This window comes from Borostomias antarcticus, assembly GCF_949987555.1.
Source record: "Borostomias antarcticus genome assembly, chromosome: 5".
Classification (NCBI taxonomy): Eukaryota; Metazoa; Chordata; class Actinopteri; order Stomiiformes; family Stomiidae; genus Borostomias; species Borostomias antarcticus.
Genome location: NC_140238.1, coordinates 21,607,078 through 21,622,477, shown reverse-complemented (window position 1 = coordinate 21,622,477; position 15,400 = coordinate 21,607,078). Strand labels below are relative to the sequence as shown.

Sequence of the window (15,400 nt, the reverse complement as noted above, 5' to 3'; positions counted from 1 at the left end):
CCCTGGAGGAGGGGTTCTGGCCGCCTGATTGGTGATTTCTCTCCTCGAAGTCGCAGTCTCACCCGGCACCTCCCACCGCACGCCTCACCTGTGTACTGTAGGAGTCATAGTAACTGGGGAGGGTCTTGTCAGTGTACTGTAGGAGTCATAGTAACTGGGGAGGGTCTTGTCAGTGTACTGTAGGAGTCATAGTAACTGGGGAGGGTCTTGTCAGTGTACTGTAGGAGTCATAGTAACTGGGGAGGGTCTTGTCAGTGTACTATCAGTTGGCCCACAGTACTGTATATACTGTATATATTACATCCCCAGATATACAGTGTCTTGTGATAAACAGTATGTTAGTAAAGAACTCCACCTTTTTGTGTTTTATCCAGTCTTCCCCTCATTTACGGTGAGTAGATAGATAGATAGATAGATAGATAGATTGTCAGACAGACAGACAGACAGACAGACAGACAGACAGACAGACAGACAGACATAGATAGATAGATAGATAGATAGATAGATAGACAGACAGACAGACAGACAGACAGACAGACAGACAGACATAGATAGACAGACAGACAGACAGACAGACAGACAGACAGACAGACAGACAGACAGATAGATAGATAGATAGATAGATAGATAGATAGATAGATAGATAGATAGATGGATGGATGGATGGATGGATGGATGGATGGATAGATAGATAGATAGATAGATAGACAGACAGACAGACAGACAGACAGACAGACAGACAGACAGACAGACAGACAGACAGACAGACATAGATAGACAGACAGACAGACAGACAGACAGACAGACAGACAGACAGACAGACAGACAGACAGAGAGATAGGGGAGTAACAGTGGAGCACTGAGGGTCACTCGAGCTCATTCTGTTTTCCTGACAGCAACATCTGAGTATCTCAGTCTGGCTAGCAGGCAGTCAGTCAGTCAGTCAGTCAGTTGTGGTGTACTGTTACATTTTTACTGGGACCCTTGGTCTGAAGGAGGTAGCCTCTGACTTCAGGACCAGGCTGAGTCCACCTGGACCAGGCTCAGTGAGAAGCCTGCTATCTGCCCCTCACCCCCACCTCTGAGACTCCCGCTATCTGCCCCTCACCCCCACCTCTGAGACGCCTGCTATCTGCCCCTCACCCCCACCTCTGAGACGCCTGCTATCTGCCCCTCACCCCCACCTCTGAGAAGCCTGCTATCTGCCCCTCACCCCCACCTCTGGCCCTCTGCTCCAACACCGGGGTATTGATTCACCTGTATAGATTCCTGCTGGCTTGAGTAGAGCTAGGGGAGCACACACACACATCTCTCTCTCTCTCTCTCACACACACACACACACACACACACATGCATGCACACCGAGGGACGGTCCGCTCGGCGGGGGGTGATTGGAGCAGGGTGAACGGGCTCTAAGAGGCAGTCAGAGGTTGGCCTGGCAGAGACGGACGGCTCCCCACACTAATGTCTACCAGCTGTGCTTCTCCCTCTGTTTATTTACACTCAGCCCTTCTAGCTTTCTCTCTCTCTCTCCCTCTCTCTCTCTATTTCTCTCTTTCTCTCTCTCTCTCTCTCTTTTCCTCTCACTCTCTCTTGTTCTCTCTTTCTTCCTCTCATTATCTCCTCTTTCACCATCTTTCTTACTCAATCAACCCCCCCCCCCCTTCTCATTGTCTATTCCTCCCTCTCTCTCTCTCTCTCTCTCTCTTTCTATCTGGATCCTGGGCTGGTCCCAGGGTTCTAATAGCTAAGTGACTTCTAGCCGGGGGGCCACTCCCCTTCCTGCAGCCTGGCGGACCCCCCCCCCCTCCCCCCTCGGTGTGGATTGGGAAAAACTGGAACAGGACTGAATCATTCCATTGTTCTCTGGACCCGGGCCTGGTCTGGTCCGGCCCATCCGGGCCCTGTCTGGACGGCCTTCCCAGGGCAGACGGCCCAGTTTATTCTCTGTCGGTTTAAAGAGGTCTTCAGCGTGTGAAATAAGCTGTGTTTCATGTTGCTGCGTGGTTCTTATGGGCTAGTATAAATGTGATTTAACATTTTCCCTGTGTCGTCTCGGGACAGTTAGCACACGGAGGAGGGCAGAAAGAGAGAGTATGGAAACATATGTTTTTCCAGATACAACTACCACTGACATATTTAACAGCAAACAACCCTGTACGCTAGCACACGTATAGACTCTCCTTTCCTCATCTGTCCCTCCCGCCTTCTCTCTCTCTCTCTCTCTCTCTCTCTCTCTCTCTCTCTCTCTTTCTCTCTCTCCCTGCTTAAGCGCACCCACACACAACGGTGTGGTGAGGGCTCACATGTTCGAACAATAGCAGGGCTGAATTTCCTGTCAGAAGATCATGGTTGCATAGTGGCGATGGCCTGTGGCAGGTCGTCATCGTCACTGGCTGTTTTCTGGAGAAGAGGGTCCTGATGGATTCACCCGACAACCTCTTTACCCTGTCCCTAACTGTTAATTATGAGGTGGGGATACGCCACAGGTCATCAATAACTGCACACACACACACACATACACTTTAGCCTGCAAGGGATTCTATTTACAAATGTCGAATGAGAGACAATCAAAGACATTCACTATACAGTAACCGTTGAGTGCTAATTACAGTAGCACTCGAAAGTCGTCATCGCTGATTACAGCCGTCCTTTCTCTTCACGGTTTAGAGCTAAGAACCAGTCAGATGACTTGGCAGTTCAGGGAACGTTTTCTCACCTTTAGCAAAGGGCTTTGGCATTCCTGCGCATGACCAGTCCTTTGTACCGCTGACAGACACAATAGTCCCGTCACGATACGCTGTCACTGCGGCTCTTAAGGTGCCTGCCCACTGCCCCAACCAACGCCAGCGTTGGATTGGTGTGCCATCTTTCGTTGGTGAACTGAACATGCTGAATTTTAAACTTCCAACAGTCTAACAGCAACTGCCAACTTTAGAATATTGGGTGTTGTGAGTTCACTGGCGATGGTTGGAGCTGTGTGCACCTTGGAACATGCCTGGTTCGGTTCGCTGCCATTTCATGATCTGTGTCGTGTGTCTGCTTACAGCTGAGGAGTTTACTGGTGAAATGAGTGGCCAGTGAGAGAGGGAAGACATTGCCTTCCTTTCAAAAATCCTCCATGTACTGTATATGCATATTACTGAAACAGGTCTTGGTGTAGGTGGATATTCCCTGGACGAAAGGTACATAATAATAAAACGGATGACCGCTCTGATATGACGTGTGTGTTTGAAGGTCCATCTCTCTGGTTCTTCCAGGAGGCCTTGGCCCAGGCCCAGGCGGAGGCCAAGGCGTACGCGCGTCCCCGGCCACCGGTCGACCCGTCGGAGCTCCTCCCCCGGCTGTGCCACCTGCTGCGGGCCGAGACAGGCTACGGCTTCAACCTGCACAGCGAGCGCTCCCGGCCGGGCCAGTACATCCGCTCGCTAGACCGCGGCTCGCCCGCCGACCTGGCCGGACTCCGCCCCCAGGACCGACTGGTGGAGGTGAGGGGGGGCGGGGTGAGGGGGGGGGGCGGTAAGTTGGGTTCTAGAGGGGATGGTTGGGGGGTTGAGTTGGGTTCTAGAGGGGATGGTTGGGGGGGTGAGTTGGGTTCTAGAGGGGATGGTTGGGGGGTGAGTTGGGTTCTAGAGGGGATGGTTGGGGGGGTAAGTTGGGTTCTAGAGGAGATGGTTGGAGGGGGGGGGGTTGGGTTCTAGAGGGGATGGTTGGGGGGTGGGTTGGGTTCTAGAGGGGATGGTTGGGGGGGGTGAGTTGGACTCTGAAGGGGATGGTTGAGGGGAGGCGGGAGGTGTACTCAGAGAGGCAGAGTGGGTTGGGGGTCACATCGGGGTCACCGATCAGCCGGTGTGGTCTGATGCGGAGGGTTTGCTGTTGGACCCGGGGGGGAGCAGGAGGGCGGAGGAGGGAGAAATGGAGAGGCTAATGAAGTGCTGGTGGATGGAGGGATGAGGTCGGGACGCAGGGCTGGGACTCCCCAGGGGAAGGGGGGTTCAGAGGGCTGTTTAGATGAGGCAGGAGACGGGGGGGGGGGGGGGGGGGGGGGTCAAAAGGTATGAGATGACAGGAGAGGGGCTTTCTGACCCCCCTTATCTGTGCCTGGTCTCCCCTGGTACGTGTGTGTGTGTGTGTGTGTGTGTGTGTGTGTGTGTGTGTGTGTGTGTGTGTGTGTGTGTGTGTGTGCGTGCGTGTGTGTGTGCGTGCGTGTGTGTGTGCGTGCGTGCGTGTGTGTCTGTGTGTGTTGACTTATCTATAAGTTCACTTATTTATCAACATAGACATACAGTACTCCTTATTTGATTTGACTGACATTGTAGGTATGGCACTCTTGTGAAGGGTGAGATTGTACAGTAGACTTTGTTGTACATTTCATGTATAATTTTGCATGTTCTGTGCTCCTACCTTGTGCCTTTTTTTGTTGTCCTTACCGCTGTAACACAACAATTTCCCCACCGGGATAAATTAAGTATCTATCCATGTCTGTCTGTCTGTCTGTCTGTCTGTCTACAGTATCTATCTGTCAGAGTGTGTGTGTGTGTGTGTGTGTGTGTGTGTGTGTGTGTGTGTGTGTGTGTGTGTGTGTGTGTGTGTCTGCAGCGGGCTGGATGGTCATAGTGTAGGCTGCAGGTTATCAAACAGACTCAGAACGTGGGGAGAGAGAGAGCATGGGAAGAGGGACAGGAGGAGGAAGAGGAGGAGGAGAGAACGGGACGAGGGGTGAGATGAGACCCTGGATGAGACACGTCAAGCGCAGATCTCAGACACTCAGGGATGATAGATTAGATTAGATTAAAGTAGCATGGGTCAGGAGTGCACAGCACTCACTCACTCTCTCTCTCTCTCTCTCTCTCTCTCTCTCTCTCTCTCTCACACACACACACACACACATACACACACACACATACACACACATACTGTAAATGTTTATCATCAGTACCACATACAGTGCACAGACAGCCTGCAATCCCTCATCTCTACTAACTCCAGATGTTTGTGTGTGTGTGTGTGAGTATGTGCCTGTGTGTGTGTGTGTGTGTGTGTGTGTGTGTCTGTGTGTGTCTGTCTGTGTGTGTGTGTGCGTGTACATGCGTCTGTCTGTCTGTGTGTTTGTCTGTATGTGTGTGTGTTTGTCTGTATGTGTGTGTGTCTGCATGTGTGTGTGCGCGAGTGTGTGTATGCATGCTTATGTATTGTATGCGGGTGTGTGTATGCATGCATGCGTGTGTGTGTGTGTGTGTGTGTGTGTGTGTGTGTGTGTGTGTGTGTGTGTGTGTGTGTGTGTTTGTTTGTTACCAACACCCACTCAATCCAGACGGGGGGCGTGTTCCCATGAGTTCTACTCCCCAGAGAGCTGTGGTTCAGACTAACCAGGACCATCCCAGATGAACTGGGCCTAAAGAGGTCTTACAGGAGGCCAGACCAGGCCCCCCACACTAGGTCAGAGAGGGCCTAGTCTCACATAGCCACACCTATCTCCACATTTCCTTTACGCTTCGCCAGCGCTGGAGAAAGGTCTGGCTGGACTCATTACCATTCGGGGATAGGGGGGGAAAAACACAATATTTCTTTAAACCAATCAAATTCAAATAAGCTTATGCATGACAGATGAAAAACATATGCTGCCAAAGTACAGTAGTATAGATAAATTATAAAAATGTACAAAGAATAAGATCACAATCACAATTATCCGGCAGAGCGGTTGCTAGGTTATGGCAGCGCTGCGCTAGGTTGTTGTTTCAGTAGTCTGATTGGCCGGCCAAATGAATCGGGCGCCACTGATTGGGCAGTAATAAACAAATGGCAAGGCTTATTCCCAAAACCTACATCCGCTGAGTCAGACTAGAGACATATACCCAAACAATGCTTAAAAGTGTTTAACCACATTCAACAATTAGAGGGAGAAACAGACCCACTATTTGTAAATGTACCCACCAAGTCTACCGCTGGGTTAGAGTGGTACAGGGTGGCACCAGGGTGGCACCAGAGGCAGGGATGAACCCCGTCTCTGATGTTCCACTGCAGCAACAGGAAACCAGCGTATGGGAACTTCCTGTGGTCTGGGCTGTTGACGGCAAAAGCAGACTACCACTCCCCGTCCCCCGTGAGCTCCTGAATACACTACTAATCATAGAGTCCCTGCCCTGGCCTCAGACACGCACGCGCACACACACACACACACTCACACACACACACACACACACACACACACACACACACACACACACACACTCTCACACACACGCACACACACATTCTCTGCTGTTTTTCTGCCTCAAGAGAACCTGTAGATCATCCTCAAACAAAGGTTCTAGAGTTTCCTGGGCCAAACTCCTCTGAGTCATTTACCTCTCCTGAACTCAGCCAAGGCTTTGGTCCTGAGATAGCTCTCCGGTATTAGCTTAGCATGGGCCTGTCTTCTGTATAGATAGATAGCTCTCCGGTATTAGCTTAGCTGGATATCTCTCCGGTATTAGCTTAGCTGGATATCTCTCCGGTATTAGCTTAGCTGGATATCTCTCCAGTATTAGCTTAGCTTGATATCTCTCCAGTGTTAGCTTAGCTTAGTCCTCTCTCCTGTACAGTATAGATAGCTAGCTCTCCAGGGTTAGCTTAGCATGGCCCTGTCCCCTGTATAGATAGATATCACTCCAGTGTTTGTTTAACTTGGTCTTGTCCCCTGTATCTCCAGTGTTAGCTTAGCGCTGTTAGCATTGTTGGGACAGAGCATAGTGAGAAGGATTTCCAGTGAACACAGTGTGTGGACAGTCCATGCTGTGTGTGTGTGTGTGTGTGTGTGTGTGTGTGTGTGTGTGTGTGTGTGTGTGTGTGTGTGTGTGTGTGTGTGTGTGTGTGTGTGTGTGTATGCTTGATTAGAGCTAAACTGCTTTGTACTAGGTAGATAGGTCACTACGGAACTGTACTCTGAGCCCCTGGTGTTTGGCATCCGTAGGCTAACCCCTGGAGGGCTGGCCGACAGCGAGTCGATTAGCCGTGTGTGTGTGCGCGTGTGCGTTCGTGTGTGTATGGTAGTTAATTGAGGCTCTGACCGACCGTCGCGACCATGCTTGTCAGCTGTCAGCAGCTCGTTAGAGAGGTGAGGACCCATGACAGACCTCTCTCGCCCCACTGACGAGCACCTCTCTCCCTCTCTCTCTCTCTCACACACACTCTTTCTGTCCCTCTCTCTCTCTCTCTCTCTCTCTCTCTCTCTCTCTCTCTCTTTCTCTCTCTCTTTATCTCCCTCTCTCCATTATATGCTCCATTACATTGGAACTGCTGGGATTGTAGTGTCATCATCACTCACTGCAGTGTTAAGGTTTTGGTGTAGTGATCATCGATGTAGTGTTTGGCACCGAGACACTGTGGTGTCCCTCTCTGCTGAGGGGGGGCTGAATGTTCGAGCCCCCCCTCCGTACCAGGGGTGTGCAGAGACCTCTATCTGTTCCACCCACAAAATGATCTGGATCTGGATCAGTATTCGGATTTTAAAAAGTGGGCGTGACGGACATTAAGAGGAGGGCGGCTGCTTTGTCACTTGCGGCGGAGAGAGAGACTCTTCCAATTCCGGTCTCTGTCTCACTCTCTCCACGGCTCCGACACCCGCAAGTGTTCAGGAGAAATGCAGAACAGAGTAGCAATCCATGACAGGAATAGCCCGGAAGGCAAATTCAGTTCCCCAATGTCATTGATCAACTTTTCAACTATTGATCAATGATAACTGTGTACACGCAATATCTGTGTATTTACAGTATCTGTGTATTCAGATTCTGAAACACGTACTCCAGATTTCAAATAAGATATAGCACACACACCTTCTTGAGACAGGGACACACACACACACACACCTGTGCTTTCACATGTCTGATATTGTGATGGCCCATATACAGTCTTTTGAACTTGCCATGTGTGATGTGAACAACAGTGTGGGAATTGGTCATCATCAGTCCTACAATCAGCTGCCTGTTTCCACATCCTATAGGGTACACATTGTGAAAACATAGTTACACACACACACACACACACACACACATTCTCCACCTGACTGAGCCCTATAGGACAGGGTGTGCTCTTCCAAATGGGTACAGCCTAGCAACAATAGACACACACACACACACATCAGCAGCAGGTATCCATTGGAACTGTGCCAGGAGTGTCAGGCCTGAGCCCAAACAATGTGCAGTGGAAAACCACCTTGAGAAGGAATGGCGGTGCTGTGGTTAAATGGCTGTAACACATTTGGCGTGACGAACGCACCATTAAAAGAGCCTATACTGTAGGACTAATTAAGCCCAGTTGGTTGTTGTTGTTTGTGTTTTTGTGGTTTAGTAGGATTGTTAAGCGACGGCTATGAAACATGACACAACACCTGGTCTCCTGCCCCCCCTCCCCCCCCCCCCCCACACACACACACACTTTTTTGTTTTTCCTTGGCTGCCATGTTGCCTGACAGCAGAACTGCTCTGCACCAATCTGTCACAGACTCCCCACTTCTCACTCCCTGTGGACTGGAGGAAGGGAGAAGGAGGTAGAGGAGGAGAGAGAGAGAGAAAAGGAGAGAGAGAGAGAGAAGGGTAGAGAAAAGGAGAGAGAGAGAGAAGGAGAGAGAAAAGGAGAGAGAGAGAAGGGGAGAGGAAAGGAGAGAGAGAGAAGGGGAGAGAAAAGGAGAGAGAGAGAAGGGGAGAGAAAAGGAGAGAGAGAAGGGGAGAGAAAAGGAGAGAGAGAGAGAGAAGGGGATAGAAAAGGAGAGAGGGAGGAGAATGAGAGAGAGAGAGAAGGGGAGAGAAAAGGAGAGAGGGAGGAGAATGAGAGAGAGAGAGAAGGGGAGAGAAAGGGAGAGAGAAGGGGAGAGAAAAGGAGAGAGGGAGGAGAATGAGAGAGAGAGAGAAGGGGAGAGGGAGGAGAATGAGAGAGAGCAGCTGCTGTCAGTTCGGCTAATCGCTCTTTCTTCCCAACGATGGTTTCACCACTATTATCCTCTCTCTCATGCTCTCTCTTATTCTCTCTCTCTCTCTCTCTCTCTCTCTCTCTCTCTCTCTCTCATGCTCTCTCTCTCTCATGCTCTCTCTCTCTCTCTCTCTCTCATGCTCTCTCTCTCTCTCTCTCTCTCTCTCATGCTCTCTCTCTCTCATGCTCTCTCTCTCACGCTCTCTCTCTCATGCTCTCTCTCTCTCTCCCTTGTCTCTGGCACACAAGTTCTCTCCTCTCATAGTCTCCTCTCGCTCGCCCATGTCTCTCTCTCTCCCTCTCTTTCACTTTGCATGTCTCATTTTCTCTACCGCTTTCTCTCTCATCCCTCTTTCTCTTTCTCTCTCATCCCTCTTTCTCTTTCTCTCTCATCCCTTTCTCTCTCTCTCTCATCCCTCTTTCTCTTTCTCACTCATCCCTCTTTCTCTGTCATCCCTCTTTCTCTTTCTCTCTCATCCCTCTTTCTCTTTCTCTCTCATCCCTTTCTCTATCTCTCTCATCCCTCTTTCTCTTTCTCTCTCATCCCTCTTTCTCTTTCTCTCTCATCCCTCTCTCTCTATCTCTCTCATCCCTCTTTCTCTCTCATCCCTCTTTCTCTTTCTCTCTCATCCCTCTTTCACTCTCTCTCTATCTCTCCTTCTATCCCACATGCTCTCTGTCTCAGCTCTATCACTCTCAGGCCTCTGTCTTGTCCTAGAGGGGTTAACGATAAGACCTGATCCTCTAGAGCCTCCTCCATTTCATAATCAGGGAGAATTTTAAACAAATTTCCCTCCTGATGACATCGATACCTGAAATCCACACTATAGCTGGAGCAGAAGCTCGCCATCAATATTTGATGGTGCACCAGTGCTACACGGCCAGCTCTGTGCAAAGCTACAGCTACCGTGCTAGCGAGCTAGCTTCACTGCAGGCCCGAACAAAATGACCAGCCCTCAGAATCTCTTGACATCTAAGTTAGGACCGGCAACGACTCAATGAGGTTTGGGACCGGGTTTAGGTGTAGGGACAACTACATACTCTGTCTCTCTCACGTAGTCCTCTTGTGGAGTTTAGCTACAAAGTGACTCTCTGCAGTAGCTAGTCAAACAACTCAGAGAGCAGATAGCAAGGCACGGTAGTGAACTGTGGGTGAAGGAAGTCAGGTGTACCGTTGTACCGCTGTGGGAAACAAGTAACTGTTGTCCTCTAATTCCTGTCGGAGGTCCCGAAAGTACGGGAAGAATGTTGGGGACACTAGAGCATGGTGCCTAAGTGGAGGAACTGTGATGAACAGACTGTGACAAGCTCCTGAAGTAAAGATGTGTGACTGATACCTGACAGGTTTTGGTTCTCCCTGGGTCCCATGTACAGTATACTAGTTTGACTGATGCACAGTGCCATCTAGTGGCTGAATGACGTTACTATTAGCTGATTCAGTCAGTCTCCTGTAGCATGTTGTACAGTATACAGTATATAAGTGTGTGTGTGTGTGTGTGTGCGTGTGTGTGTGTGTGTGCTAAGTTGGAGCATAGAGGTTTATGGGCATATGTGTGGCATATGTGGGTATATTTAGGCAGAAATTACATTTAAATGTATTTTTGCCCTTCCACTTCTGCACTCACTATGACATGAAATAATGCCACATTAACATCATCTTCCATCTCTTTCTCTCTCTCTCCTTCTTTCTCTCTCACCCTCTCTCTCTCCCTCCCCTCTCCTCCCTCTCTTTCTCTCCACCTCCCTCTCTCCCCCTCCCTCTCTCTCTCTCCTCCCTCTCTTTCTCTCCGCCTCCCTCTCTCTCTCTCTCCCTCCCTCTCTCTCTCCTCCCTCTCTTTCTCTCCGCCTCCCTCTCTCTCTCCTCTTCCTCCCTCTCTCTCCTCCCTCTCTTCTCTCCGCTCCCTCTCTCTCTCTTTCTCTCCCCCTCCCTCTCTCTCTCTCTCCCCCTCTCTCTCCCCTTCCCCCCTCTCTCTCCCCCTCCCTCCCTCTCTCCCCCCTCCCTCCCTCTCTCTCTCCCCCTCTCTCTCCCCCTCCCCCCTCTCTCTCCCCCTCCCTCCCTCTCTCCCCCTCCCTCTCTCTCTCTCTCTCTCCCCCTCTCTCTCCCCTCCCCCCTCTCTCTCTCCCCCTCCCTCCCTCTCTCTCTCCCCCTCTCTCTCCCCCTCCCCCCTCTCTCTCTCTCCTCCCTGCAGGTGAACGGGGTGAACATCGAGGGCATGCGTCATGCTGAGGTGGTGGCATTCATCAAGAGCGGAGGGGACGAGACCCATCTGCTGGTGGTCGACCCCGACACGGACGAGCACTTCAAGAGGATGGGCCTCATCCCCAACGCCAGCCATGTCAAAGGTAGACATTACTGTCACTTAGCTGACGCCTTTATCCAAAGCGACTTACAATATTTGCATTTTAACGTAGGAAGCCAGTGTACTACTACTCACCAGAGCTCACAAGTGTGTCTCCTTTCTAAACAAGTGACTAAGAGCATGATCTAGTGCTGAAGGCAAAGTAGCAAACTAAAAATACAATAGGTGCTTAAGAGGGAGGATCGTTGTAGTACTTCTTGAAGAGATGAGTTTTGAGTCTGTGGCGAAAGATGGTACGCAGAGCGTAGTGGTGAGGAGGGGGTGCTGCTGAGACCTTGCCAACCAGGGCTGATTCTGTCAGTGTGGTATCATATGTCCTCTGTGAAACCCACCTTTGGGTTCTGGAGAAAGGTGATTGTTTAGAATCTACCACCACTCTCTTCTGGAATGTTTCAGACAGTACTGTTTAGGGTTTGGGGCTCTCTCAATCTGTCTTCTTTTGTTGTCCAGTCAGAGGGGATGATTTCATTACTAAGAGAAAGGCCTGTGTTAAACTGACTCAGTCTGGATGTCTGCATGTCCCCCTTCTACTAGAGATGGGCCAGTGTGTCGTTCTGTGATTGGCTTAAGATGGTAATGTGGGCGTATCCCTAGTTGTATATTTGTCAGGGTGTTCCTGGGGAGAGAGAGAGAGGTCACTTTTCAGAATGATCTCACCGACAACGCTGCTGCCATGCTTGTAAACCACTCTCCCTTTGCATAAGTTTGAAGAATAAAATGTGATGTAGAATCAAGGCTATATCTCAAATGTATTTGAATAATTCTACGACACCCTGTCGAACTAGGAAACACAACAGATCAGAAAGGTAGATGATTGTATTCCATTGTAATGTTGTAATGTGTAGAGGTCAGTGGGTCCTGACCTGTGTGTATCTCTGCCCCCCCCCCCCCCAGGCTACGCGGGCCCCCCCATCACTAACGGCTCCAGCCCCAGCCCCCAAATCAACGGCAGCTCCACCAGCCAGTCCATCAAGTCCACACACTCCGACCTGAGCAGCCAGGGCAACAGCACACAGGTACAGTAGCGCGTGTGTGTGTGTATGTACATTGCATACAGTCAGTGCACTATTACATCTACAGCACCCTCACCCTTATTTACCCCCTCCTCCCTCCCTCTCTCCTCTCCCTCTCTCTGCCCTCTCTCTCTCTCTGCCCTCTCTCTCTCTCTCCCTCTCTCTCTCTCCCTCCCTCCCTCTCCCCCCTCCCTCTCTCTGCCCTCTCTCTCTCTGCCCTCTCTCTCTCTCCCTCTCTCTCTCTCCCTCCCTCCCTCTCCCCCCCTCCCTCTCTCTGCCCTCTCTCTCCCTCTCTCTCTCCCTCCCTCCCTCTCCCCCCTCCCTCTCTCTGCCCTCTCTCTCTCCCTCTCTCTCTCTCCCTCCCTCCCTCTCCCCCCTCCCTCTCTCTGCCCTCTCTCTCTCTCTCTCCCTCTCTCTCCCTCCCTCTCTCTCCTCCCCTCACTCCCCTCTCTCCCTCCCCTTGTCTCCTCTCTCCATCTCCCTCTCTTTCCCCCTCTTTCTCCCCCCCTCCCTCTCTCTCCCCTCTCTCCCTCTCTCTCTCTCTCTCTCGGTCCTGTCCAGCTGTGTGAGGACGAGGTGGGCCGTCTGCTGGACCCGTTCGGTGAGATGGGTCTGCGTCTGAGCCCCACGGCGGCGGAGGCCAAGGAGAAAGCCCACGCCAAGCGCGCCCGCAAGAGAGCGCCCCAGATGGACTGGAGCAAAAAACACGAGCTCTTCAGCAACTTCTGAGAACACACACACGCCCACACACACACACACACACACACACACCCTCCACCCTCTGGAAAACGATTATAGCTGGAACTCCATCCAGCTTTTTTTTGTCGGTGGGGAGCATGGAGATGGACAGTACGCAATAAGCTCTGCTCTTTGTCAACCTCATATGCTTGTTCCAGTCTCTCCTCCTAGAAGAGAGAGCCCAGCGTAGACGCCCACGAGGGGCCTGCGTTCTCCTCCCTCTGCCTCGACCATTAGATACCCCTCCCCTTCCTTTCTCAAGACGCAGGAGGCAGATATTTTTGTATTAAAACGTATAAAACGACCATAAAGAAGTGGTCTCACCCCTCCTGAGGAATATGAACTACGTGCTAGGATTTATGAACACTGGGACTGGTAAGATGGACACTGGGGGCAGTTTTTTTGTTGTTGTTGTTTTTTTTAAAGAATATTAACCCCTGAAGTTAAGACGCCCAAAGACGGACGGACAGCCCTCCCTCCCTCCTTCCATTCCTCTCACATCCTCTCCTCCTCCAGAGTTGTATTTCATTTTATTATCACGCTGGCTCGGACTTCAAAGCATTTGCTCGACAGAAAAAAGAACAAACTACTACAGAATAGATGGTCTCATCCACACAGAGATCATCCTCATCCACACAGAGATCATCCTCGTTCACACAGAGATCATCCTCATCCACACAGAGATCATCCTCATCCACACAGAGATCATCCTCATCCACACAGAGATCATCCTCGTTCACACAGAGATCATCCTCATCCACACAGAGATCATCCTCATCCACACAGAGATCATCCTCATCCACACAGAGATCATCCTCATCCACACAGAGATCATCCTCATTCACACAGAGATCATCCTCATCCACACAGAGATCATCCTCATCCACACAGAGATCATCCTCATCCACACAGAGATCATCCTCATCCACACAGAGATCATCCTCGTTCAGTGTTGTCATGTATTTATATCTTTTTCTCCCCTGTCTGGCTTTTATGATTCCCCTGCGATGAAAAATGTGTATCTATTATTTTTGTATTGAGCTAGAGAATGCATAGACAATCAAATGCTTTTGGCCATCTCTTAAGCAAGCTACGACATGAACTCACCTGACGTAGCTCAAAGACAGTCATAACATTTAGACACATTTTCACCTCATACTTATGCCTCTAAGCCCCGGTCTGGCCTTCCCATTCTAAAAATGTTAGTATGAGGGAATCACCACTAATGTACCAGGCCTCTGGTGCTGAATGGGAATGTGTGCGACTGGAATCAGACAGAGTAGTGAGAGGCAGGACCGATTCGAGGGGTTGCAGCGGCGGGCATTGCCCACCCATAATTTCATGTTGTCCACAAAGATCATGTCAACAAACATCAACAAAAAGGTTTGCTGTTAATTAGCTTGATAAAATGTAAAGAAAAACGCAAAAAAGCACACACATTTCTGTCTGGCCACCCAAAGTCATCCCCTAGAACCAGCCCTAGTGAGAGGCGAAGAGTGGGCCACTCCAACAAGAAGGCAAACGGAGATGCAGTAGTAGTAGTAGTGTTATGTTATAAACAGCAGAGGGTGCTCTTGAGTCACGCTCAGCCTCATACTCCTCCAACAAGACGTCTGTATTGGAAGAGACAAGGACATGCGAGTGTTATCATCTTGAAATCATTTAACCACTGTACTACAGTATGTTTATCTGCTTAACACATTTCATGCATAGTTATAGACTGAAGAGAAATAAAGAGATCCTGAAGAGAGAATGGATGTCGTACTCCCTGGAGAGAACAACCCAGTGTTGGTTTTGAAATGGATACAGCATGTGCTGGGAACAGTACCAAGGAAGGCCTAACATCAGCATTGATGTGATGCTCAGATGCAATGGCTGTTATAATGTCACTGTTACACCTGTTGATATTGGGGTTGTATGTGTTTGGCACAAGGTGAGGCTGTGACAGATTCTTTATTCTTTATTTCAGATCCCCATTAGCCACTGCCTCAGCAGCGGCTATTCTTCCTGGGGTCTGGGGTACAATATAAACAATCAGATATCAATAAAAAATCAGATATCAATAAATATGATATGAAAGATGTGATTACCTGGCCTATTTTCAGTGAAATAAGTGTGTTTATAGAAAGAGAGGGCTTGTGGGGGGGGCAGGAGGGCTGAGGGAGTGAGAGACGGGGGGGGGCAGGAGGGCTGAGGGAGTGAGAGACGGGGGAGGGGTGGAGGGCTTGTGGGGGGGGGGAGGAGGGCTGAGGGAGTGAGAGACGGGGGAGGGGTGGAGGGCTTGTGGGGGGGGGGAGGAGGGCTGAGGGAGTGAGGGAGATCCCTGGAGGTCAGAGAGAGAGA

At 50.4% G+C, this 15,400-nt stretch overlaps 1 protein-coding gene across 1 annotated transcript in view; it reads left to right on the top strand.

Annotated features, from left to right (window-relative positions):
• LOC311309394 (Na(+)/H(+) exchange regulatory cofactor NHE-RF2) overlaps nucleotides 1-15,026 on the top strand; it is a 51,492-nt gene extending 36,466 nt beyond the window's left edge. Inside the window, exons 3-6 of the mRNA XM_084438663.1 lie at nucleotides 3,261-3,488; nucleotides 11,136-11,289; nucleotides 12,201-12,322; nucleotides 12,881-15,026. Coding sequence (XP_084294789.1) covers nucleotides 3,261-3,488; nucleotides 11,136-11,289; nucleotides 12,201-12,322; nucleotides 12,881-13,048 — 672 coding nt within the window. The 3' untranslated portion in view covers nucleotides 13,049-15,026. The remainder of the gene's footprint in view (nucleotides 1-3,260; nucleotides 3,489-11,135; nucleotides 11,290-12,200; nucleotides 12,323-12,880) is intronic.
• The last annotated feature ends 374 nt before the right edge of the window (nucleotides 15,027-15,400 follow it).